The sequence below is a fragment of the Astatotilapia calliptera genome, chromosome 9 (assembly GCF_964374335.1).
Source record: "Astatotilapia calliptera chromosome 9, fAstCal68.1, whole genome shotgun sequence".
NCBI classification, from domain to species: domain Eukaryota; kingdom Metazoa; phylum Chordata; class Actinopteri; order Cichliformes; family Cichlidae; genus Astatotilapia; species Astatotilapia calliptera.
Genome location: NC_137430.1, coordinates 24,089,470 through 24,116,048, shown reverse-complemented (window position 1 = coordinate 24,116,048; position 26,579 = coordinate 24,089,470). Strand labels below are relative to the sequence as shown.

Here is a 26,579-nt window from a genome sequence, read left to right as displayed (position 1 = left end):
AATTCTTTACAAATCCTACCATGTGGATTCATGGATTTTTTTTTTCACATTCTGTCTCTCACAGTTGAAGTGTACCTCTGGTGCAAATTACTGACCTCTGTCATCATTTTAGGTGGGGGAACTTGCACAATCGGTGGCTGACTAAATACTTTTTTGTCCCACTGTATGTATATATATATATATATATATATATATATATAAGTTGAGAATCACAGTTCTGTTCTTTGTATTTTGCTTCCAAGGAGCCAGACTTATTTGTCAATTATTGAAGTTGGCTTTAGCAATAGTTCACAAGGCCTTCTTTCAGTAATTGTCTTTGGACACTGGCTGCTTTTTCACTCATTTACAATTCAATTTTAATTTATACAGCGCCAAATCACAACAACAGTTGCATCAAGGTACTTTATATTTTAAGGTAGACCCTAATTTCAATCCAGTTTTAACAGTCTTAACATTTACCTATGAATCATTCAAAAACCACAATATTGAAGGGATGAACCAATGTAGCTCTCATTTCTTTAATGAATCTAGGAAAAATGCCAAAGATAACACAGGTTGACATACATAGTATGTTTTGCACCAAAAATGTTGAGTTATCTGGATAATCGGACGGCATAAAAGTGGCAAGTCAAGAAAAACTATCTACAGAAAACCTTTCCCAATACTACTTAAAAAAAATAACAAGAAAGCTTGCCTCAGAAAGTTCAGTCTGTGTTGTGTCAATACAGCTATTTCCCATTTTCAAGTCTGGCTCTTTGGAACCAAAATGTAAAGAAGATCAATAGATAGATAGAAATACTATAGGACACAATATGACAACTTTTACAGTTCACATTCATGTATATTCAGCTTTCCACTCTGCAGTGTAGTAAATCGTGAACATCAGTGCATCATAATATACATACTTCTCCTGCCTGCGTCCCCTCACAGATATATGGCTGGTAATCTCTTGCAAGCCTTGGCACATTGTCGTTTATGTCCAGTACTTTGATGAACACCACCACAGAGGAGGATAAATGGTTCTGCGCTGCAGTAGTGAAGATAGACATTTGCTGGAGTCCACTGGGTCCATGTATCATAAATGCTTTGTAAAAGCTCTGTCAAAATAACACTTAAGACTGAGAAATGTTTCTGTCTTCTAGCTTTAGGAATGTGGGGGAAAAAACGGGCACCAGCATCACACTGCTTTCACCAAAACAAAATAAACGATTCAACAGTAAACAGTTATACCTATTATGGAAATTTAAGGCTCCAGACTACACTAGCTGTTCCCAACATTTTTTTCTGAGGTGCACCCACTGGTCTGTGAGATGGAAACTGAACGACTAGTAGGTAGAAACGAAAATATATCAAATTTGACTTTTTCCTGCAAGCTTTTTTTTTTTTTTACAACTTGTAATATCTCTACTCTTCAAAAGTTGTAGACTTTTGAGAGTGGAGATGTAATTGTTTTTCTTTCTTTTTTTCTTTTCTGCAAAAGAATGACAAAAATATGACATTATCTTTTACCACGAAGACAGCATGAAGATAGAATTTTAACACAAGACCAGCTGGATAAAATCAGTTACAAACAGGTTGCGGCGCCTAAAAATAATTTTGATTGCTTTGGTTGCCAGCATATTGCCGTTGTTGTGCATAACTTGCATGTCATTTACTTTGCTGTAGTGAAGCTTGAAAAAGTGTGAAGCAAAATGAAAATGCAGAACATTTACTTTTAAAGTTAATGTTGTGGCATCACCACTGCAATCAACACATTTTAAAATGTACTTTTTCAGGCTAACAGTCTTCACTTCCAATTTGCATCACTCATTTCTTGGTTTCACGACCACTTGGTGAGTAGTTTAACTACAGGTCACCGTGGCAATCCGCTATCTACCAAAGCCCTCAAAAGGAGGTTTTCAGCACACCACTGTATACCTCTTTGCGACCAGTTTCACGACAGCAACCTGTTGTCAACCAGTTGCAGAATACATACTTTTCTTCAGGCAGTAGTGGTCAGCAGATGGTGACGGACTCGTCTCTAAGCCTGTATGAATAGGACTTTACCAAATGATTTTACAGCGACCTCCAGCAACCACTCACAACTGGTCAGGGAATACACATTTGTCCTTACCCAACTGGTTTGCTGCCAGATGACAGTCTCTAGGCCTGTGTGACTGAGGCTAAATGACACACTCCATGAAGAAGTGGAATAACACACTCCATGAATATATCTCTCAGTCCTGACACTCTGGTGTCTAAGGAGTGACGGAGAGTCGATGAGTGAGTGGGTGAAGGAGAAGCTAAGATACTGTTGGGTTGTGATTTAACAAGAAACCTCTGTCCATCACATGACCTGCTGGCGATTAGTACATGGTAGCAGAAAACGAATGACTGAGTAAATGAATAAGGACACATTTTTAAAGTCAATGGAATTAAAAGTCAAGCTATTTATTTGTTGCTTTTAATTCCATATTTTAAACAACAATCCACTGTCCAGTGTTTGAAAACCCTGTTTGTGAATCTCTGCTATAGTAGATTTCTCATCAGCAAATTGCTGGAACATATTTTGCACACGTTTGGGAATAATTGTGCCATAAGTCAACCATTAACATTACCATACGCTCTTATAAAAAACATGAAACTCTCCTTACTTGTTTCCTTAGCTTCAACTGTCACATTGTGCCAGGCTGCAGTCTCTCTGTCCAAAGACTTAGCGACAGTTATCGTTCCATTGTTTGGGTCTATTTTAAAAGCTTTTGTGGTATCGCTCCTTTTGTCAACAGAGTATCTGGAAGAAAAATCATGGAGACATACCATTTAGAAGGAAAGGTTGTTTTCTGGGCAAACAAAACATTGCGATACCACAGGGAGATTAATTAGGCAAACTGCTCAATTTTTTAATCTGTTGACAGATATCCAACAAAGCAAGTACACACACGAGCTAGTCTGACACAGCGACAACAACACTGTGAAAACAAAGCACCTCATGCAGATGGCATTGTATTTTCACAGTTATTTAAAATGAATATTATTTTTAATCTGACCAAAGACATTTTCTGTTTTGACATAAGTGTATAAATAGAAGGTAAAAGCAGGTAGACATGGAAATTTGTAACCATGGAAAAAGAGACAAGCTTTTATGGCAATTAAATAATAGCTGCCTTGCATGATATTATGTTTTGTGGCATGTTTGCTGGTAATGGGTGACAAGTTGATCTACAATTTTTTGTCAAAATAATCGTCAGGCAGCATGAATGTAACTATCACAAGCAAACCAGACCATTTTTATTGTATACCACTTTCTCATCATCATTGGACTCTTAATAAAAAGTGATTAGAACAACCTGGTAAATTAGGATATCAGAGTAATGCAATCTTTCTGTGAGCTACTTTGCTGATAACAGCATGGGGAATTTGACCACAGCAACTTTAATCATATTTACTAGAACTGCGGAAACCACTAAAATGTCAGCCTGAATTTATTAATCAATGAGACACTGTCACCAAAGGGACAGTAATAGACGCTAGGCTGAAGATGATATGCAGCACCTGCCATTCTTAAGCTCTGCTGAGATGGACTACAGGCACCAGTAGTGCGGCTGTCTCCTTTGCAACGTGCCCCACTTGCAAATGACTGCAAATCTCAATTCCATATGCCACCTCGTATGGTGCTTTATTACATTCCCACGTCCTAGCAACGTTGCTTTGTGATAATACCACGGCAATAGATAGAAAAGCCTGTGAGGTTAAAAAAAAAAAACTGTCATGATTTATTCAGCAGGGCTCATTTCCTACTAAAGTAATATGAGATAAATATGACCATGTACAGGGTATCCAGAGATCAAGGGTAAAAATGGATGCACCGAACCGGTAACACTATTTGAAATGAAATGATTTTTCACCCTGTAGAGGAAGCTGTCTAAAGATGCTCAGCCCATGCCAGCTTGGGTATCTACCTTATCATTATCGTACTGGTAGTCGGATGGCATATGCCATTCTTCCTGGTTTAGACAGTTCACATTACCTGATGGGATTGTTGACAGTGTCAGTGTCTCTAGCACTAACGCTGCCAACCACAGTTCCCACAGCTGCATTTTCAGGAAGTTTCCACTCGTAGACTGGCGAGAGGAAAACAGGTGGCTCATCCTCATCTTTCACAATGACTTTCACTGTCGTCCTATCAGTGAAGTCGTCCAAACTCAGAAAACGAGTGTCCACGTGGTCATTGACCGCCTCAGCGGTCATGTCGAAACGTCTCTTAACTTCAAAGTCCAAAGGCTGCGAAGGAAAGAAATACTCAACTTTTTATAGCTTGTATTAGAACAGAGGTTGTTACAAGAAGAATAAAAAAAACATAATTTATCACAATTAAATCAAACAGATACAACTTTTGAAAAACAAAGAAAGTTGTATGTAAAACAGATAATTTTTTCTGAGGAGAGCAGGACATGACTGCGACTGGATGTTGGACTTGTTTAGTTAGTGTCAATATGCTACCAGCTGTGAGTATGCACTTAAATAATGCTGCAGTTTTGATTAACATGCTGCTAGTAATAAGAAAACAGCATGCAAACCATTACCACTTTCCCAGGATGATTCAGAAACAGAGTCAATAATGTTTGTTATTTTATTTCATGATCACGGCATCTAAATTGAAATCTCCTGTTCTATAATTGAGAGAGGTATTGCATATAAGTGTGAAAAAGTAAAGTGAATAAGGTGAAATCATAAGTTCACCAACACCCAGACAGCAGTCTTCATTCTATATAAGTGTATTAACGGTATTCAGGAACTGATTTTTGTTATTAATTTGAACTAATTCGGTCAATAACTTTTCAATGTTCTCTGAATTAACCAATAGATTAATTGGCCTTGTGGTTGTGGTTTTGCAACAAGATGTGATTATTTCACTGAAAAATAAATAAATAAATAAACACACACACAGACAATATCACACAGGTTTGGACCACCCTTTGGCTTGGTTCTGTTGAAGCAGTTGCTGATCATTTGCACAGCATGCTTTGGCTGTCAATCACAGTCTGTCAATAGACACAGGAGTCTGACAGTTTGCAAAGGAGTGAAACATGACATTTAGCTTAACTATGAGCACTGACTGAAAACAGATTATAAGAAAAGTTAGGCTCGTGTATGTTTAGTGCAAATGCTTGGTTATACTGACACATGCCATTCATATATATGTACGTGTGTGTTGTTTGCTGTCCCTTCACATTTTCCTGCAACTGACTATAGTGATCCTTTTTGTTTTCGTGAGATATGAATACTTTAATGCAATTTCTGGTTCTTAATATTAATATGTAACACCAATCAATTTTGATTGTTATTAGAGCCACCTTAAGAAACAAAAATAGTCAAAAGACGTTTTTTATTATTCATATTGAGAATGAAGTTGAAATTTTGAGGATAAAGTTGAAACACTCTTTTGAGAATAAAGCGGAAATGTCGAGAATAAGGTCAACTCCCTTCATCCATCTCAATATGCATTCTTGTGTGTACTTGGGTTCTTCTGGACTTGAGAAATGTCATCAGCTGCAGCCCGATTGTCTGATACAGCATCATCCCTTCTGTACTGCACAAAGGTGTAACCATCAAAATCCTTCCATCTCACCATTTTTACCTATTTCACAATGCACAAATGAAGCCAAGTCTTCCAGGCTTGTTTACTCATCTACTAAGTCATCTACACAAGGCCTTTTGTAGAAGGTCCAGCAGCTGTACACTAATGACATTAGTGCCATTAGCTTAAATTTAAAACTTTATTCTCAATATTTCAATGTTTTATGTTATTGTGTTTTAACACAAAGTACTTTCAAGTACTGCTGTACCCAAATGCCCAACCCAGAGAAGGACTTGTGGCTAGACAAACACACAGACACACACACAAATCTTGGGTTAGTTGTTTGGTTTAGCCTCTCCAAAACAACAGCCATTTCTTCTTTTTTTGTAGAAAGCATATCTGAATAGAAGCTCAGGGTTTCCTGTGCCATGCAAAGATCATTGAGTATAGCTGGTAGTTTTGAGATTGTTGTTCAACAAATGCAATCTACCCTTTACTCTCCACTTGAACTGTTTAACTGTATGTAACCAAAGCTTGCTTAAAAGTGACTGGTAAATTTAGATTATTTGCAGACTTCAAACAGAAACCAGAATGTTTCAAGTACCAACCTGCTCTGCCGATTTTACATTTTCATACGCAGCTATAGATTTATAGAATGCACACACACACACACACACACACACACACACACACACACACACACACACACACACACACACACACACACACACACACACACACACACACGCACAGATATTCACAGAGAATCTAAATATTCGAGGTAGATATTGTAAAGGGATTCACCTTGGCCAGTAGAATCACTCCCTCTTGTGTTACTGGGTCTGTTTTAATGATAAAAGTGCTTTCTTCCAGTTCACCCTCCAGACTGTAGGTCATTTTGGCATTGATGCCAGTGTCTCCATCCTCTGCCATGATTCTGCCTACTGTGGTGCCGATGGCTGCGTTTTCGGGGACAGCAAAGGTGTAAAGGTCTGAAGAAACAAGAATATTTTCTATGAATCATTTTGATGCCATTGGGCTCAGAAGATGAACCTTGGAACAGGATATTAAAAGGAATACAAAATTTAGTTGATACCAAACTGGTACTTGTGCTGTCTGCAATGACACTTTGAAAAGTTGCTAAATTTGGAGCAAAAAACAACAAATGAAAAAGTTTCTCCACCCGAACACAGTATACAGAACTTGACAGTAACTTGTTAATAGCTAGTCAAGAGAGGCTGCTTGTCTATAAAGTGATAAGAAGGAAGAACATTGTGGTGGAGGGTCAATTTGTGTGAGTCAAAGATAAGTTGTGGCAACACATAATCCCAGCCTAACTGTAATAAGAAGATGAGAAAATGTGATTGTGTCTTTGAGCAACTCCATTTGGATGGCTGCCACAACTGGGTGGAACTCGACACTCGACAGGAAACCAGCTGCTTGTGAAGAAAAAAAAACTGTGCCGATAATAATTTGCAATTACGTGACAAAACACAGGACATGGTTCAAAGCAAAGTGTGGCCATACAATATTTAAAAGGCCTTTTGACTGAACATAAAATCCATGGGACACATTCAATGAATGTGAATGTGACATTAATAGTTAAAGGTATCATTCTTGCTGTCTCAGTCCTACAGAATTGATTTCTTCCCACGGCATTCATTTAGTGGGGTTTATCACTGGGAAAGCTAGGTTTGCTTCCAAAGGTCATGACAAATGTCCTCTCGTGTGTGAATGATTAAATTCATCCAGTGTATGGAACATGTACACAAGCGCAAAATGAGCAAAACATCCCAATCGCCTTTGCTGTCTCCTTCACTCTCTCTCATTCGTCTCTCAAGCCTGCCATCTTTTAATTTTGGCTGCTGGCTGAATAACAGACAGCTGAATGCAGCACAAACCACCCACCCGAGCCGGAGAAGTGTGATCAAATAAATAGCTCATAGGTATAATATTAAACATGTCCTCACAGACTGCAGTGCTTTGTACTCTTTCATTGATTCCCTCACTGTGTATGGCCCAATGTTTGCATCACTGTGAGTCATATCTGTGACTCACGCTGCTGGAATGTGGGTCCATTGTCATTGACATCAGTCAAGCTGACCGTAACCGTAGTGGAAGAGGAATAACCGCCGCTGAGACCCAGCATATCCTTCACCTGCACCACCACCTGGTACTGCTCTCTGGCTTCACGGTCCATATTTTGCCAAGATGTTACAATAATCCCTGCAGGTAGATAAGACAGGGAGAGAGGAGGAGGGGGCCAAGAGGAGTCTTTGGTTCATTAAGACAGCATTAAATATATCTGTGGGTGATTTTTTTTGCTTTGTTTTGTTTTTTTTACAATCAACTGTAAGTAAACAAACTTTGCCTGAAGTTGCACTTGAGCGCGCTGTGCAAAATGTGCAGTAAAACTGCATCACAATAAATGTCCAGTCTTCAAATTTAATCAGCACAAAAAGGAATATTAAGAGGGCTTTCAGATGACTTAATGCTTCCTCTGTCTGGGCAAACTGGAAGATGAGGGCAACAGTAAACAGTAAACAATTTAAATCAAACAAATTAGATTGACCCGACAAATTTATAGGCCATTTGTGGATTTGAATTTATCTCAATATCATGTTCACTGAATCTTGTGTTGAAATGACGTAAACATTTTCATATTCTCCATTTTTACTATGAAAAGATCAAACATGCTCTGTGAAGTTGGATGGAGTTAAACAAAAAAAAATATATATATATCAAGTCAAGTCAAGTATTTATTTATTGTCATTGTCAAAGAACAATGAAATTGCGTTTGGGGCTTCCGTACAACCCGTAAAGAAAAAAAAAAAAAATACCCCTTAAAACCCAAGTGTAAATATTTAACCCAGTGTGACTTCAGTGCAATGAGACAATCCTTAGCAACAACATGAGAACAATATTCAATTGAACTAACAATTTGCTTTCTAAAAAGTCATATTTGGACTTTTGCATAGTGCAGTAATTTGCATTAAAATATTTTATTCCATGCCGGTGATGCCCTCCCCCAACTTATTACAGTTAAGGTCAATAACATGTGTGGGAAGTGCTGTAACTGACCTCGGATTTACACAAGAAAATAGCGAGGATGCATGTGGGCATTAGTAAAATCCATTGTCTGTCATAGGATGAACTTGTCTAGCTGGCCTCAAAAGTAGCTAAATCTGTCAATAGCTCTTTTAGGCTCCAGTCATTCTAGGGAAAAAGTGGTTGTATATGATGAAAATTAGTGCGACTGTGAATGTGACGTATGATCTTCTTGCCTTTTAAATGGTTGCTTCGAAGACAGAGACCAGCTCTAAGACCACTTAGAGTTAGCTGCCATCTTCAAACTGGTGTTAGCAAGTCAAGATGGTGATAAAACATGCCGAAATGGCACTGAGACAGAATCCGTCTGCTATCAGTTTTTGACTGAATCAAGTCTGTGAATCAAGTCTGAATCATGTAAGTGCCAACTTGCATCAAGTTGGCACTTACATGCAGTCTGTTTGAGAAAATACCCCGATTAACTGTGATAAATCTCAAATCTGTTGCTATCTGTATCAGACGGGAAGTGCTGTACCAAAGTCAGGGGAGGACGTGCCACAAGGAGACTGCATAGAATCCACACATCTACACATCAGGCACATTCTCTCAAATCTAAAAGGGTCAGTTTTTTAATTTATACTAGAGATGGCACGATACCACTTTTTTATGTCCGATACCGATACCGATATCATAAATTTGGATATCTGCCGATACCGATATGAATCCGATATAGTGTTTTTTAATCAACAAAACTGTTTTTTAAATATCTTGCTGCATTTTGTATAAGTTCATACTCAAGTTTAAAACAACAACTACACTAAAGCTATTCTGTTATACCTGTATGCAAAAATTTTTTTTTCATAGTTCAGCAATACTGATCAATCTAATAAACTTAAACCTACACCATCCTCCCTATTCTGGTATTTTAAAGAGTACTTAGCGTAAATATTAAGCAACCTAACTAATAGGGTTCCAACTCCCAGCAACAACAAAAATAAATAAATAAAAAATAGGGAACCACCCCTCACGCTCCACCTCATGATGCTTAATCGACGTAATCAACCTTAATTTGATGCAGTGTGAAAAAAAATGCACAGAAATCAATTATTTTTCAAGAAATATTAAATAGATTCAACATCTTTCTTCAACAAAATTGCAGACTGCACAGATAGTACCTTCCCAAAGGAAAAAGTACTATAGCTTACTAGGGTATATATATTAGACTTAATAGTTACTATATACAGTAATTGACTTCTATTCATTTTACATCAAATTAAAACTTTGGGTGTCAGATAATTATTTATTAAAAGCTCGACATTTTAAATGAGAATAAGAAAGAAAAGTATGTCTTTGTGCCCCCTTTTCCCTGTTCATGCCCTATCGGCCCCCCTGGCTAAACTTTGCTAGATCCGCCCCTGCACAGTTACCAGCGTCAGCTACATAGAAAAAGATCCTGTTGTAGAAAGTAATATTAAATAAATTCTAACAACAGCTTATCAAGCTTAAACGTGCTGCTGTTGTTCAGCCGCTGGTTTCCTCTTTCTGGTGCAAAGTGGGCCAAAAACAAACCAGAGAGACGGACTCGTGACAGAAAAGCCGATCAGCTGATCATTAAGCAGTTTCATGATTGAAGTAGCAGCAGGAGAGGCAGTCGCTTGTTAAGCTTAACGCAGGAATGCTTTACAAACATTCAGAGATGGACTTACACACTTGCTTTACTTCTCTCGGGGATAACTTTGTCGGAGATGAAATGCCGGGTTGCTAGCGAAGCTCCACATGCTATCCAGACCACCGACAGGTCCCGCATGCCACAGCTGCTCTATCACGTGATGCATACTGCTCCGCAAACGTTCTGAGGTGAGTTACGGCGCGTTGCAAGTTTTGTGAGGTGCTTTCGTGATATTTAATGGATCGGATTACATTTTTTATTTTTCTCCGATATCCGATCCAGTAATTTAGGTCAGTATCGGACCGATACCGATACGTAATATCGGATCGGTCCATCTCTAATTTATACATTTCTAAACAAATGGAGGCAGCTAGTTGATTTTAATAATTACCCACATTCTCCCAAGAACAGCACAAATTTGTGGTTCAAAGCTAAGGGAGAAGGTAATAGCTGCATTTTCTAAGACAAAGAACTAAGTAAAAAGCAAGAGGACCACTTTGACCCATCTCTCCTTGCTAATTAGTCGCTGAGTCCAATAACTATTTTGACAACTATCACATATATAAAACACGCTTGTCAGAGTTAAATTTAGCTTAGTTTACAGTAAATAGGCTACTACAAACTAAAGTAACTCACGCTTGTGTGTTTTATTATTTGATGGAGCAGATGAGTTCTGCTCATCGGGGGAGACTGATTGCAACCTGCTGGCAGTCTATCAGTGTTTATAAATTGGATGGTGATTTATTACAAACCATTGACAATCTCTTTGAGAGTATTTAGAGTTGTTCTTGATCTGAGTTGGACTAAGAGAGCTCGCCTCCCACCAGGCGCCTGTTGCAACCATTGCCTTGTGAACGAAAGTGGTTACTGCAACTACTAGCAATTGGTCCCAGACGGCAAAACAAATGCAGCACAATTACTGCCAATCATCAGTTTCCTGGTTGCACAGTTTGCTGTCCAATTTTACTCGACTGTGACTGAAGCCTTAGAGATACATTTACCAAGTAAGTTTATGTAATCTTATAATTAAAAAGAAATGTTAAACTTGCCAAAAGTGAAGATCGGACATTTTCCTGATTAAACACAATGGCTAGTTTAAACTAAAACACTTTATATCTGTCAGCATCATGTACCGGTCTTTGGCTCCACAGAGAAGTAAGGTTCCCCCTGCAGGATGGAGTAGATGAGCTTGGCGTTGTTTCCAAACATGGGATCATCAGCATCTGTGGCTGTCACCTGTGCCACTGTGGTCCCTGTGGGGGGGGGATCAGATCACACAGTCAGAGTTAGCTCAGGCAGCAGTTCCAGTCGATGGGGAAATAAAGTGATTATAGTATAGTCCCGCAGGGTCTGTCTGACTGGCTCCAGGGGGGAGTAGTGGAAATGGAAGAGGGTGGATAGTTGAGGTAGGGTTAGAGGAGGGATGTTGACTAAGGCAAAAGGGTTGATAAGGTGGGGGCGGCAAAGCAGCCTTGGCCTTTCACCACTCGGTAAGGCGGTGCAGGTGTGCGTGACAGCCTCTCCAGCCCTATTGTGACATCTCACTCTCCACGTGCCGCTTGTTTTCTCTCCTTCGTTCTCATTCACCTTTATCTGTCCATCTTTCACACTTACTCGCATTTTCTCCATTGACCATATCCTTGTCCTTGCTTTGCTTTTTACAGTATATTTTGCTCCCTCAGCCCTCTTCCCTATCTAGTTCTTTCTTCCCACAGAGCACTCTGTCTTTCACACAGTCAGGGATTTACCGCAGCATTTCTTATTTTACAATGCCCTCACTCCAACCTCTCACTTTCTCTTTCTGAGTCAAATGCATTATGATTTATTACGAGCTAGATATTATGCTGCTAAAGCAGATTACATATAAATTGAAATGGTAATGTCTGTGGTATGAAAGGGCAGTGGTTATAATAACATTATTTAAGAAATTTATCCATAAAGGCATTGGAGCTATCATACAGAATCCAATATTTTTAACTTCCTGAATAGGGACAGATGACAGACATTCATATAACCTTTTGTTCATTGTCTTCAGTCAATATTTCATTTAAGAAAATTTATTTCAGTAGCATGTCAGTTTTTATCAATACGACAGAAAAAAGTTTATTTGCAAATAAATTACTCCTTTTTGTGACTTATATTTTAAATACAAAAGACGGATCCTTACAGATCTAGGCATCATGTCCTATTAATACCAGAAATTGTACAAAATAATTTGGAGGGAGCAGTGAAGAAGAGTGATTGACATAAAAGGTAAAAATGCTTTGAGCTGTCAGTAAGAGCAAGACCTGTATAGTATAAGTATGAAATAATTATTTCCCCATTTTAAGAAAGAAATTTAGAAAATTTCTACTATAATACTGATTATTAATCTAAACTCAAGTGAAAAATGCTAATGACTTCTTGCTCTTGTTGATATTCTTAAAAGGAAGGCTGATTAGTGGGTTAAAGATTTACAACTCATTGTGACAGAACAGCCTCCTAAGTATTTCTCTCCTAAGTTCAACAGGCAGCGATTGCAATAACGTGGCTCTGTAAGTATTAAGAGTCCTTAATACTTACGGAAAGGTTTTGAACTACAGCCCATTCATTCTTGACTGTTTCTAGGAAGTGCCATCTAGCAAAGTGGAAGCTTAGAAATTCTCTTATAAGAGTCAATAAAAAGTACATGTATGTTGAATATTGCTATTACCGCTAATATTACTAATACTTATTTACACATTAAGTAGTAAAAGCTGAGATTTAGATTTAGAGACTCTCTACTGCTGATGGTAATTTTGGTCCTAAACTATTGAATTTAAAAAAAGGCTAGACCTGGACAAAGACGTGTTTAAATTGTAATGCCAACATGCCAGTACGAGCATGCTAATGCCACAAGATTAGCTTGCTAACACTAGATCAGAATGTGAAAAGTGTTCTAACAAGCACACCATTAACAAAGCATAACCAAGGCTGTTAGAAATGACCTTTTAAAATGTAGTTAGTGTCTGTGTTTTCAACATTTCATAAAGGGACTTTTTCACTTTTTTTCACACATACCAATTGGACACATCTCAGGAATGCTGGACACATATGGCTCATTCTGGAACTGGGGGACATTGTCATTAATGTCCTGCACTGTGATGATGAACTCTGACTGGGGCTCCTCTGGTTCGTTGGACCATCTATTGATGGCCTGGGCTTGGAGCACATAGAACGCCTTTTCCTCACGGTCAAGCTTCTTCAGTGTCCGGATTTCCCCAGTATACTCGTTTATTTCAAACACATCTCCAGCACCTTCCCCTGATAATATGTACTTGATGGAAGACTCACCTTGATCAGAATCAGATTTGAGCTACAAAAAGAAAAGGAAGGTATATTAATGTTTTTGTTTTTGTTTTTTTAAATTTTGCATATTTTCTCGAGGTAACTAGAAAGCATGCATTTTCAAAGGGAAGTACCATATCAAGGACATGGCAGACATTCAATGTGAAGCAGTACCTGGCCAATAACACGAGGAGTAGGATCTTCCTCGGGGACAAACAGCTGTTTCCAGATCCAGCCTCTCTTCAGGCGACGGTGCAAATGAGTGGACCCCTGAGCCAATTGTTGGGCTTCCAGACCCTGAGTACCTCTCATATCACTCAGCACCCCACCAGGAATCATAAAAAACACCATCGCCACAGCCAAAACACTCGGCATGCTCATTTTTACAGTCCATCCATACATTTCCTCTGCACTTCACGTGGATAGTGGACAGAGGATAGTAGTTTCACTGGTCCATGTTACAAATTCTTCATTCACCAGCACCATAATTCATGATCCTGGCAGTGCTGCATCCCATCTTGTTATGATGTGGTTTGTATGCATGACCATGTCTCTAAAATAAAAGTTAACAATTTAATTAATGTCTGCACTAAGAACTTCTCAGTGGGGCACAGAGACTGAAAAACTGTCAGTGGTAAAATATTATCTTTATGATTTAAAAGGTACATTTTAAAAATTGGAATATTAAAAGAGAACTAATCAAAATATATTTACTTTTGACCCTGAAAATATTTGCATACTCTAGTTAATAAAAAGGCCAGTCTTTTGTCAGCGGTATGTAAATATGATTGAGAGGATCTCTATTTGATTAATAAATGATAATCTAATCTATAGCATTAACTAAGCCATAACTGATGATTAGTAAATTAGACGATTGGATTCTAAACATGCACAAAAACAACTTGAAGGTACTTGGATATAGAATTTGTGCTATATTAAAAGTAGTGGCTAAATTCTGTGTCCTATTGTCCTATTTGGGGGCTTTCACATACCAGTTTCTTTTTTCTTTAAATAATTTTTTTACTTTCACGAAAAACTGCAATTAAAAATTAATTTGTCAGGTTTTTGTTAGGCTGCATAACCAAGAGTTAATTAGGTTACATTTAGGAAAAGATTGAAGTTTAGAGATAAATATATACACCATCGATATGTCGAAACCAGAAACCCTTCTGAAAATCTATGCCAAAACTTGCCTTAACCCAGTGTGAAACTTCCTATAAATATAACTCATCATGTCAACACAGTCTCCATGTCAACTGTGATTGACTGTGATCAGCCTCCTTGTTTTCTCCTATGCTATTTTCTCTTCTGTCACTATTACGCAAATTGATAAAAAGAGGATGTATCAACTTGAAGAGAGAGAAATTGTAGATCAGTGGAGGCACCTCACACAGAACTTTAAATAATGGCAACCGCAGCAGGCTACATTGTAGGTTCTACATAAATTTGATGTAAAATTACAAAGCATACAGTACCCTGGATATTTAGATGGCTATCTGGAAGGGGTCCTTTACAAGCATCCAAACGTAATTATTTGGGAGACACAGCTGTAGCTATTGCCTACATCCACCGCATCATGTATAGATACCAAAGAACATCTTGTGTTTGATTTTGAGATGCCAGAGTTTTGCCAAGCAGCAATATTTGATGCCCCAGGCATGAGAAGAGGTTGCATATAAAAATGCAAACATAACCAAATCACTTGTTGACACTTGTTAACAAGCTCATCTTGAAGATTAACTATTAACAATGTTGAAATATTTAAAAGTGCTGTTAAAATACAGTTCTGCATTTAGGAAGTTGATTCTTATAAAAAATATTGTCAACTTCTGTTCTGTTTGATATCTATGAGTGCACAACAACAAAGCAGATATCTAACAATTCTGAGATAGAAAATCAAAGGAGAACCGTTTTGTTTTGTTTTTTCATAATCCTGCAGTCCTGCAAAAGCATCTGAAAACAGTCCTTTGTTTTGAATCCAGACAAGGGCCTGTATTGTGTTATAGTGATGGTGGTGCTGAAAGGGGCTAGGGCGGGGGTGGGGCAGAACATCATTCCTTAAGCATGACACTGCACTCTGCAGCTGACTAATGAAGACTTCTAATTAGATCAATGTCTGCCCAGACATGGAAAACAGAGACACACATGCCTCTGACAAACTATGAGTCAAATCGATGCACCAATTATAATGTGGACCAAGATCAGGGTCAAGAGTGTAAGGACAATGAAAGTCAGGCAAGACAGCAAATTAGTTAGGACCACACAGATACATTATCTTGCACTGACAGCATTGCTCAAGTTAGAAGACTTTAATTTGGACAAATTCATCAATCCTCTTTATAGGAATTAAATGTGCTGTTGTTTTTCTTTTCCACTAGAGACAATAAATATCTATCTTTTATGCTGCACAGGGAAACCACTATAGTTGATAATAGTCTATCAACAATTTCCCCAGTTTTATTTTCTGCCTTATTATTTTAGATGTATTAAAGACTCGAAATTCTTTCACTTCACTTTTCATTTTTGACTTCTGTCCTACATGGTGAAGCAACACAAATTATTTATCTTCTCATTAAACCTTAACCTAACTTTATACTGCTCTCCGGTCAAGCAGCAAACCTTACATCAGCACTCAGTGGGATCAGTTCTCATTAAGGGATAGAATTCACAATAGCCATAATTCTAAACTCTCTTAATAGGATTTTTTGACACTGCAATATAACCACATAACATATACAGTCCCACTATGTGAATGCTTTAATACAGACTGCTGCACAGGAGCAGTGCATGGTTTGTTAGCATCGCTGGTTCCCGTGGAAATATGCACTATACCCCAGGAAGTTGTTGTAGCAGTTAGAGTAGCTCCAGTATTAATGCTTTAACAGCTCATAGTGTTCATGTTTAATCTTGTAAAAGTAAATTGGCTGTCAAGACCTATTTGTAATGAGCTGGTAAAATCAATTACTGATGCCTTTTATTTCTTAAATTCAATTTCGATACAGAACGTGAAAAAGAGTATGTGTTTATGCTTATGTATGTCCTTACAGGCCGTATTCATATCTCCAAGCATCGTGGAGTGACATTCCAATTAGTGGCCAGTGAATCGTGAGCCGTTATGGTCTTTCATAGGGCTGCCAAGCATGCGCCCAAACTGAACGCCTTGTGCCAAAACTAGAGAAGAGCCCTCAATGATGTTTGTCTGAGCAACTATTCAGCTGCCAACATGCCAAGGAGTCTGCCTCAAAATCTTCCCGAGGATATCAGTGTGGCCAAAATAGTGCACAGGTCAACAGATGTTTTTTTAATGCCAATTTAACAAGATGGGCCTTTCTACAAATAACTGATGAAATTCTGGGAAAATAATATGGCCAAAAAATAGCTCGAGGCCTGTAAATAGCAAGCATTAAGGAGCAAGTGAAACATATGTCCATGGGTGACAACTATCTTAATAGTACTTGATAATAACGGTGAACCTGCCAAAGTCTACATAAAAGACTTTTAGATTATGATTTGATTATGATTTCATAGTTATTAATTTTTACAGGTATGCATATGGTCTGAAAAAAGCAGTGAAACAAGAAAACAGAAAGAAAGATCACTGGACTCCACGGTTCCTTTCAGAAGAAATTCTCATTCTGCATGACATGCTGTACATGCAGAGTGCCCTGTGGTTGACAGCCATTCATTACCTCTAATAGGCCTTCTTCCCATTTCTAGCAGACCTCCTGTAGCCTGTATGTACAGAACGCTACTCTACCACATGACAGAATGACAATGAGCTGCAGTCTCACAATGTTAAGCACTAGATGCGCTGAGACCGTCACATCATTTTCCTATATGGTGATGTGTTCTAGCTAATAAAATGACGCTCTTTTGTAGGAATGGTTCCGGGATGCTATTAAATTGTGTCTAATGTGCCAACACAAATGTTGCAACACAGCAATAAAGAAAAAGCAGCTTTCACTTGACATTGTGGATGACATGTCAGTATCAATATACAATGCTCATTCTAACTGCTAAATAATACTAGCTTCATGAGATAATTAATTATTGTGGTTTTCAAGCATAAACCGTCAATCATCTTCTTACGTGGTGCCGTGTATGATAACTGAGAAAAGGAAGCACTGAAATACACTTTGAATACAACTGTTTGAAATCTTTAAGAAAAAACATCTGTTAAGCCTCACTTCTTTAAGATCAAGCTTCTAAGACAAAATGTCCTTAATTGGTCATTTGGGAGCCTACCATGGGACTTGGTTGTTTACTGTTCAGCTCCATAAAACAGTAACACTGACATGTAGCACTTGTTTTCTAATCGGGGTGTCAAACAAGTCCAGAGAATGAACTAGAACAACCAGGGAATGTCAAGCCATCATGTACTTGTTAGTAAGTAATTTGTTTGATTTTATTATGTGCACAAGTGGAAATCATTGCTGCTTAGCAAAATGTCACGAATTTCCATTGACGGTAATCAGCAACAGCACTACATCCTGTTATTTCTCTCCTTTCTTTTCCATCAACAGTAATTAAGTGATACTACTAGAGTTATTGCAAAATAAAATAAAAGGAATCAGTGAATTTCTATTTCATTATAATAAAAAGTTTGATACAAAAGTATTACATCAAGCTTGAAGATATCAGATATTTTTTGAGAAAATATTTTGAGTGAAAATAACTTAAACGGCAGACTCATATGGAATAAATAAGTCAGTATGCTTTTGAATTAATCACTTTTGACATTAAAAATAAATGCAAACATTGAGGAATATATTTACAAGTTGATACATGAATTGATACGACTTGCTTTGTGTTTATTTACTTTTATATTATTTAATTTACTGTGCCATTTTCATGTTATTTTCATGTTACGAATCAGTTTATCCATTTTTAATTTATTATTGTGTTTTTGGATTTCTTACACATGCCCCTGTGCACTGGTACATTGACCATCCTGCTGTATTTTCTCTAATGCATATTAAACTGCTCTCTCTAATGATTTATCCCTACTGCTGATCGGCTATAGAAGGCTTAACTGCCCACATGTAAAGCCAGAAAAGGAACATGGTCGTCTGTTCTTCCTGTCTGCCTCCCTCACATCCATCAGATGTTATTCTTCAGGTGCTTTTTGCAATTTTATTCATTAATTATTAGATTTCCTTTAGACAACAATTTTTACTATAACTATTAACATTACTCTTGATAGATAAATTAGAACAATATTAGTAACTCCTGACTCTTAGAAATTAGAGCTGGGAGTTACCAACAGTTTTGTTTTCAGTTATTAATTTTGGATTAGATTAGTTTATTTATTAGTTATAATTACTATTATTAGTTTAGGGAAGAATCTTGAATCTAATAACTCAATTGTGGGGTTGTTGGAAAGTTTTCTTCTCTTGTTTTTTATCAGGAGTCTCATCTACTTAATTTGTATTTGTTCTTTATGAGTATTTATGTTCACTTTATAAAAAATGTCTTGATTTGCAGCACTGTTGTTGCATTTCATAGGTTAGATTCAGGGAGCAGAATGTATTTGGGGGTGCATCCAGGATCTGGACCTGGCTGTCTCTCACACCAAAAATAAAAACCATAACCCAAGAATAGCTTTTATTTGTGTACTATTGAAACTGATCAGCAAAATTCCATTATGAAGACAGCGTTCTGTCGTCATAATGGAATTTTCTTGATCAGTTGTTCTGTTATACAAGAGGCAGATGTCTGATTTCATAACACACTTTGAATGACAAGCCCTCTTTGCATCATGCAGCACAAAAACATAAAGAAATGTGGTGGGGGTGCATACAGAACGTTAAACTAATACAGGAAAAATTCAGTTTAAAATAATTAAATTAACAGATGAAATGGAAAATTTTGGAATGGAAAACTGGAAAATAAGTTTATAGCGATCAAATGCTAAAAAAAATAATAAAAAAAATAGCATTTTATATAAGTTTATAAAGTGTATTTTTATTCTAACTTTAATTTCTGGGCATTTGAAGGCATATATTTATATAAAATGTCATATATATGGAGTCATTTATTTCATTCTTTACTGGTTTGTAATTTTAGCAATCATGGTCCTCCATAGCCTACAACTAATCATCAGTTTAGCGTACTGAGTGGCCCAGCATTTAGTCCTTGTTTATTCACACATGTCCATTCACATTTTCTCTTGGTTGTTTAATTGTATCGTGAGAATGTTTTTGGTATATTCAGGTATTTGTATATCTGCGTTTATTGTCCTTAAATAAGTGACCCAAAACACTGAACACACATCATTATAGGTAATAATAATCTATTTAATTGTTACTTTTTCATTAACTCAATATTTGAAAATGTAGAATATACACAGGAGTCAATTGCTCAATAGAATAAAAAAGTATATTTCATAGGAAGCTATTTTTCCATCAAAAGCCATCTATAAAGAGCAAAAACTTTACAGATGTCTTGCTGTGACTAATACACAGAACCCACAGGCTCATTTAGAATTCATGGAGTGAAGCTGTGCCCTGCTTTTATGTTTCAAGCTAAGTTATTCTTTGTGTTCTTTTTTCTTATTCTAGAGAATATATAAACTTGCATCGAATTATCTTCTTACAAAAGATAATCACTTTAGCAACCAAGACCACACCTACCTGTTTGTGTAATTCTTCTGTCACCCAAGCCACTTGTCACCAGCTGCCATCAAGAAAGATCATTGCTGAGTGTAAGAAAACACAATCTGCTTAACTAAATACCCTGGTACTGGAAAGCAATTCAGTCACCACAATAGCAGAAGCAAATGCTCATAGTCCTCACAATGCGTAATCCCCTCCACTGACGACCTCCCCTTATCTTCTTCTTCTTTGCCCCTTTTCTGCTCTTCTCAAACTTCCTGAAGAAGAACAAACACAGGGTCTATTGTTAGGGACTCACATCTGAACACTGCAGAACACTCGGGGCCTTCATCACCATGCAAATAGTCACAGCCCAGACTTGCAAAAGGATTTCTATCTTTTTTTCTCCCTATTTCTGTGAACAATCCTGCGCTTATTAGAGTTGAGCTAGAACATTGACAGGACAGTAATTCATCCACTGTAAGGTCACTATTTTTGCAAGCGATAGGACGCCAGCAGTCTGTTTTTTGACATTCAAGATGAGGGAGCATGCTGTTCCCGCATGCTATGGTCACATTTTAAATATGTTTAAAAAATGATTTTACAAGCGTTTTCCAAAGAAAATCATTTTAGATTGTACTCCACATTCTCTGAGTTCTTAAAGGGTTAATTAGGGGTATATGCTGGAAAATAAAGGATAAAGGATCATCTGCTTTTCAGATGATCAGAAATGACACTTACAAGAGAGTTTTTGTTTTTGTATGTACAAATGTCCTTTTATTTTATTTTCTGCCACCACATAATTTGGAAACATCTGTCCTTCATTTCATTTTCTTCCACTTCCTTTTTTTATTTCACTGAAAGACTTTAACAGTATGTTTGCTTTATTTGTTCTACTTAAATAAAAAGTGTGGCTCCTTCTTCCAGAGTTGGACTTTACTGAAGCTGAAGAAATTCAGACTTTTACATACAGTATACATAACCTGCTGCTTAAGTTTTTACCTTTTACGTGCACTGGCCACTTTATTAGGTACCTCTTCCTGAGAAATGAGAGTATCACATAATAGCATATTGCACATTCATGATGTGAGTCGCCCCTTTCCCCACATCCCAAAGGTGCATTATGGTCATTGTTCTAATGTAAATTTCTTGTCATGTTGAAGAACCTAGTTTGAGTAGTCTACCAAGAAAATATCCTCCACACCTTTACATCACCGGCACCTGAGCTGTGGATACAAGGCAGGATGGATCCATGCTTTCATATTTTTTACACCAGATTCAGACCTACCATCTGCATGTCACAAATTGAGACTCACCAGCCCAGGCAACATTTTTTTTCCAACATTTGTACAATTTTTGAAATTGTAAAATTGTAGCTTGGGTTTGCTGTTGACAGTTGCTTAGCTGACAGGAATGGTACCTGTGTGTGATCTTCTGCTGCTGTAGCCCATCTGCTTCAAGGCTGGACGTGTTGTGCATTCAGAGATGCTCTTTGCATACCTTTGTTGTAAGTAAGTGGTTATCTGAGTTACTTGTGCTTTCCTTGGCACCAGTAACAGCTTGAAGCAGTGTGGCCATTCTCATATGGCCCCTGATGACCTTAACAAGATATTTTCCCCCAGTGAACTGCTGCTTCCTGGATATTTTCCCCTTTCTTTGTAAACTATAGAGAGTTATGTGGGAAAATCCCAATAGATCAGCAGTTTCTTTGATTCAGAACAGCCAGCCAACATGGCACGTTCAAAGTAATTTAAATTACCTTTCCTAGACATGCTCGTGCCTGTTTTGAATTTGTCTCGATTATTGCTACATGGTATGCAATGCTGTCATGTAATTGGTTGATTAGATATTTGCAGATATTTAATCTCTTCTGCTATTTGCACATTCTTTACTGTAAATTCCTAAGTTAATTTGTAAATTTTTGTAGTAAATTGTAAATATTGTAGAACTTTTCTTCTGTCATTTAATGGTCGGGCATTGTACAGCTACAAGCATTTCACCCCCATGTCATACTGTGTATGGTTGTGTGTGTGTGACAAATAAAATTTGAATTTGAATTTGAATTTGATAACAAGCAGCTAAGGAGTGCAATTAATGGAATATCCAGTAAGTATATGGAATTTATTTTGCAGCAAGTTACTGATAGTGCCATCTAGCCGGCCTCTTGAGACAGATTATAACACCATCATGATAATCGTAACAGTAGCAGTAGGATCACTGTAAAGTATGCTTGAAGACAAACATTAATGGTGGTGACTCCAATTACCACAACTTAAAAGTTTGTAATTCTCGAGTCTATTTATGTAACAAACCAATTACCTTTTGGATAAAATGCATGGTTCCTGTAAACACAAACCGCAGAGGGCTAATTACAAAGTTAAACAATGCAAATAGATTCCATCATTAGTAAGATCTAAGAAGGCCAAGCTAGGATTGCTGGGTTTAAATGTCTCCAAAGTGACCACACCAGCCTTCCCTCAGAGCTTTGTGACAGGGTGGAATTTGTTATTTCAGGAGTTGAGATTAGTTCTCCCTGTGAACTCCACTCCCATTCTGATTCCATATCAAACAGAGAAATGTCAGGACCTGCACTGTGACATTTAAAACCCCCATTGCAGACCTTGTCTAATTGAGCCTCCCTCATTATAATGATGGAGTGTGGTGCGACCACTGAAAAGAACATCAGAGATGAAAGCTACGGTTTAGTGCCGGCAAGAAATATTTACATTCCTGCTCTCGTCCTCTCTCTGAACACAGCAGTGAATCCGACTATCTCTCAGTCTCTCGTGACATTTCAGCACTGTCAAATAATGGGCACAGGGTAATGGTCAGCATATTCGCAACAAGATAAAGGTGAGTCTGGTCAAATCAGCATTCAACAGAATGTGATGCTATATAAATAATGTAACACCTAATTGTGATACACTGCTTGTTTATATAGTATCCTGCATTATTCATTATCAATGAAGACATCATTTTCTTTGCAAGAGGTACAAAATGGGAATAATGTGGCTTTGACATTAAACCAATGTGTTTCGCCATTATTTAAAGACTGTGATAAGTGACTGACAATCTTTTGGGAAAAAATACTGTAAAAATTAATCAACCGCAAAAAAGTTCACAAGTTCAGTTCACAAGAGATTGAGTTCTAAACTGTCCTTCACAGCTTGCATTTGCCTTGTTGCACTGTGTTTCTGTAATTGGAGGGAAAATAAAACATCATTGGCATTCAGTTCAGTCCACTGTGGTGAATTTGATGAGGATGTCACATTAAAAATGCATGTTCCTCATACGTTCTTTGGCCTTTGTCTTTAGCCATGGGAAAACTTATGACAAATAAGGACAGAGCTGACGCTGCCTGAGGTGGATCTCCGTGTTCGACAGGAAACATCAGCATCCTCTCCCACTCCCTACCTTCTCCGCATGAGACTACGTATTTGTCAAGTGCCAGAGCTGATGGAGGAAACGAAATTGGGTCACAAAAGAAAGGTTGCAAAGACTTGTAAACACTGCTCAAGGATATAAATGCAAGCAACAACAAGATTGCTTATCTGATGATAAGTAATGATTGTGCAAAAAGACGTGGTTATTTCCTTAGCTAAAGTTTAACTAATCCAGACTTAATCTGTATCTTAATGTATCTAGATTTCTTCCTAGCTTGCAGTATGTTATTTCGTATATCATTATTTGAACCAAAAACACAATCAGTTAATGAGTAGCTGGCAGCCAACTTTTGACTAGCTTCTGGTGGATGAGTTAAGTTTTCTAGATCCTTCATGAATGTGGCACAAGTGAGAAATAACTCAGCACTCGTGGGCAGCAAGGGAAAACCTCTGGAGTCTCATGTATTTTATTTCAATTATCACTTAAAGTCTTACCATTCATAAAATATATATAGCTTTAGGTGGAAAGTCGCACAGTAGCACAAATTTGCTCAATGAGTGAGAATTAAGGTAGTTGCACAAGAGTGCTCTGTGCTGTTGGATACTCATGTTATCTTTATTTGTAAGCTGCGGTCACTTGATACGTCAGAGATAAAAAGTAGTATAGTGGTTAGGATTGTTGTTTCACAGCAAGAAAGGACTTACTGTAAGGGATCCATCAGCTGAATGGGGCCTTTCCATATGGAGTTTCCAAGTGCTTACACAGATTCTCTATGGGTACTCTGGATTGATGGATGGATGGATTAACAGATACATTTATTGTAGACAATCCATATTGAATATTGCTGACTTTAAGTGGAATGCACTCATAAAGGTAACATAGTCTAATACAAATATTACACAAAATTTAATCCATCCATCTATTTGCTTCTGCTTCTCCTTTTCAGGGTCGCGGGGGTTGATCCCAGCTGTCTCAGAGCAAAAGGCACAGGGTACACCCCTGACAGGTCGCCAGCCCGTCTCAGGGCAAAATTTCATAAAAGTGTTAAACAAATGGTGACAGTGCTTTAACACAAGGTTCTAGTCCATCTGATCCCCCCCCCCCCCCCCCCCCCAAGTTAGCTGTGCATTCGTCTTAGCACTTATGAATTGTTGATATTATTGTGTTTTTATATTTCGATTTTGAAAAAAAATGACTTATGTTTTCAATGCACATTTTTAGAAAATTATATATCCTTCACTCTGTACTTAATTCACTACAAATATTAGGCTGAAACTAATTTGTATGTATCATGTTGATGCTACGCTGACTCGTTGCACCATCTTGTGGTTTAAAGTGATATTACACAGGAATACAGTCCAATCCAATTTCAGCTTCAGCTGATATCTCTGTAACACAATACATAGATGTTTCTTTACAGTCTGTCCCTATTATTATGTTTTTTCTTTTTTGTTGTTGTTTTTAACATTAACTAAAAACATATTTAAAAGCATTTCTATGGCTCGGATGAATATGTTAATCTAAATACTGTTATTCTAAAACGAAAAAGTCAGTTTTTGTTTTGTTTGTTTCAGTTTTTTTTGTTTGTTTTTTAGGAAAGATATATTCTGCTAATTATAATGATGACAGGTTAATATGATTTGCCTCTTAGAGGCTGAGTGGCATTGTATACACTCTAAATGTGTCCTAAACTTAATGGTTTCAGAAGAATAACTCAAAAATCTGCAGTACTTGAAGTGATAAAGGGCTTTTAAATAAAAACGTCCAATTATTCTATGTATTCTAAATAGTTACATATCTTTAAAATCAAAATGTGTTATCCTAGGAATTTCTCTGCATGCTGTTAAGTACCTTAGATAACAAATGTAATGTCTCCTACAGCAGCCACTGTGGAAAGAAAGTCATATTAATTCTTTTCAATTAAATGTCAACAAAGTTTCCTCCTCTGAACTGACAGCATTGCTCAGAGGATCCATTCAAGGAATGAGTCGACTTCTCTCTCTCTTCTCAGGGGAAATATAGTTTTGAGTTAACGTGTGGTATCCATCATGCTGATGAAATGCATAATTAATTCTCATCATTCCCGTAATCCTTCACCAGCCTTGACCGCAAAGATGAAAATTATAAGCCGAGCCTATGTTAGCAGGACGGGTGGCGCCTATTGTGGTTTTCTCACCGAGAAATTAAGATAATAAATTAGCAAGGTTACAAAGTATTTATACAAAAAAAGTTGAAAACGATCGATCCAGTGCACCATACTGTCATGCCCTTAGGGATGTGGTTCCCCTGGAAGAATGCACAATCCCTCTGGCCTGGGTTCATTTGAGACGCAGATTGTGTCTGATTGATCAATGAGAACCACTGCTGAGCCATCAATCTAACAGGAGTAGAATAGAAAAAGGGAACATTAACATGTATAAGCTGCTGTGTCCCGGCAATGTCCTCTACCTTGAGTTGGTGGGAAAAGCAGCCACCTCTGGGGACATGAACAAAAGTGGTAAGTCTAAGACCTGCGGGAACGCGTTATATAAGGACAACAGTGACTATGTCAACATCTCAGCTCCTTTGAGATCTCATCTCTGTCAGAGCAGTGGCTCCCTATCTTTGTATCGCACACAGAATGTGTCTATTATGAAGCCGCTGATGCTCCAGCACAGCTTTTCTGCTCGGGGTAGATACTTAATCTCTGAACTGTGAAAAAACTTGAATATCACCTTCAAGTGCCCTCCAGGTAATCATCACTGTAACCTGTTAATGAAAGCATAAAATTGCTGGCACCTTTCTGGCCATTTCTGGGCTGCAGTATTTAAGGCAAACAGGTGATTAATGAGTGATTTGTGTTGGTATTGCTGGTAGACAGCTGTTCCATGGGCGGAGCTGTTAAGAACTGTTTGTCAAGGTCTTTCTATAGAGTGCATTGCTTATGAGATCCATTACCGGGAAAATGACTAACATGCTGTGCTAGAGGATTTGACAGTTGGTACATTTCTAAAAGAAACCCCTGTGCATATATGCATGTTAC

At 37.6% G+C, this 26,579-nt stretch overlaps 1 protein-coding gene across 2 annotated transcripts in view; it reads right to left on the bottom strand.

Moving 5' to 3' along the window:
* cdh19 (cadherin 19, type 2) overlaps window positions 1-20,428 on the bottom strand; it is a 31,655-nt gene extending 11,227 nt beyond the window's left edge. For both annotated transcript variants that reach the window (XR_003273370.2, XM_080306086.1), the window contains exons 1-9: window positions 20,213-20,428; window positions 13,755-14,133; window positions 13,314-13,608; window positions 11,408-11,527; window positions 7,616-7,783; window positions 6,362-6,549; window positions 4,007-4,260; window positions 2,634-2,770; window positions 906-1,027 (exon numbers count right to left, since the gene is read on the bottom strand). Coding sequence is in view for 1 of the 2 variants with exons in the window: in XM_080306086.1 (XP_080162212.1) it covers window positions 906-1,027; window positions 2,634-2,770; window positions 4,007-4,260; window positions 6,362-6,549; window positions 7,616-7,783; window positions 11,408-11,527; window positions 13,314-13,608; window positions 13,755-13,982 (1,512 nt within the window). In the remaining variant the exon portion in view is untranslated. The remainder of the gene's footprint in view (window positions 1-905; window positions 1,028-2,633; window positions 2,771-4,006; window positions 4,261-6,361; window positions 6,550-7,615; window positions 7,784-11,407; window positions 11,528-13,313; window positions 13,609-13,754; window positions 14,134-20,212) is intronic.
* Between the last annotated feature and the right edge of the window lie 6,151 nt (window positions 20,429-26,579).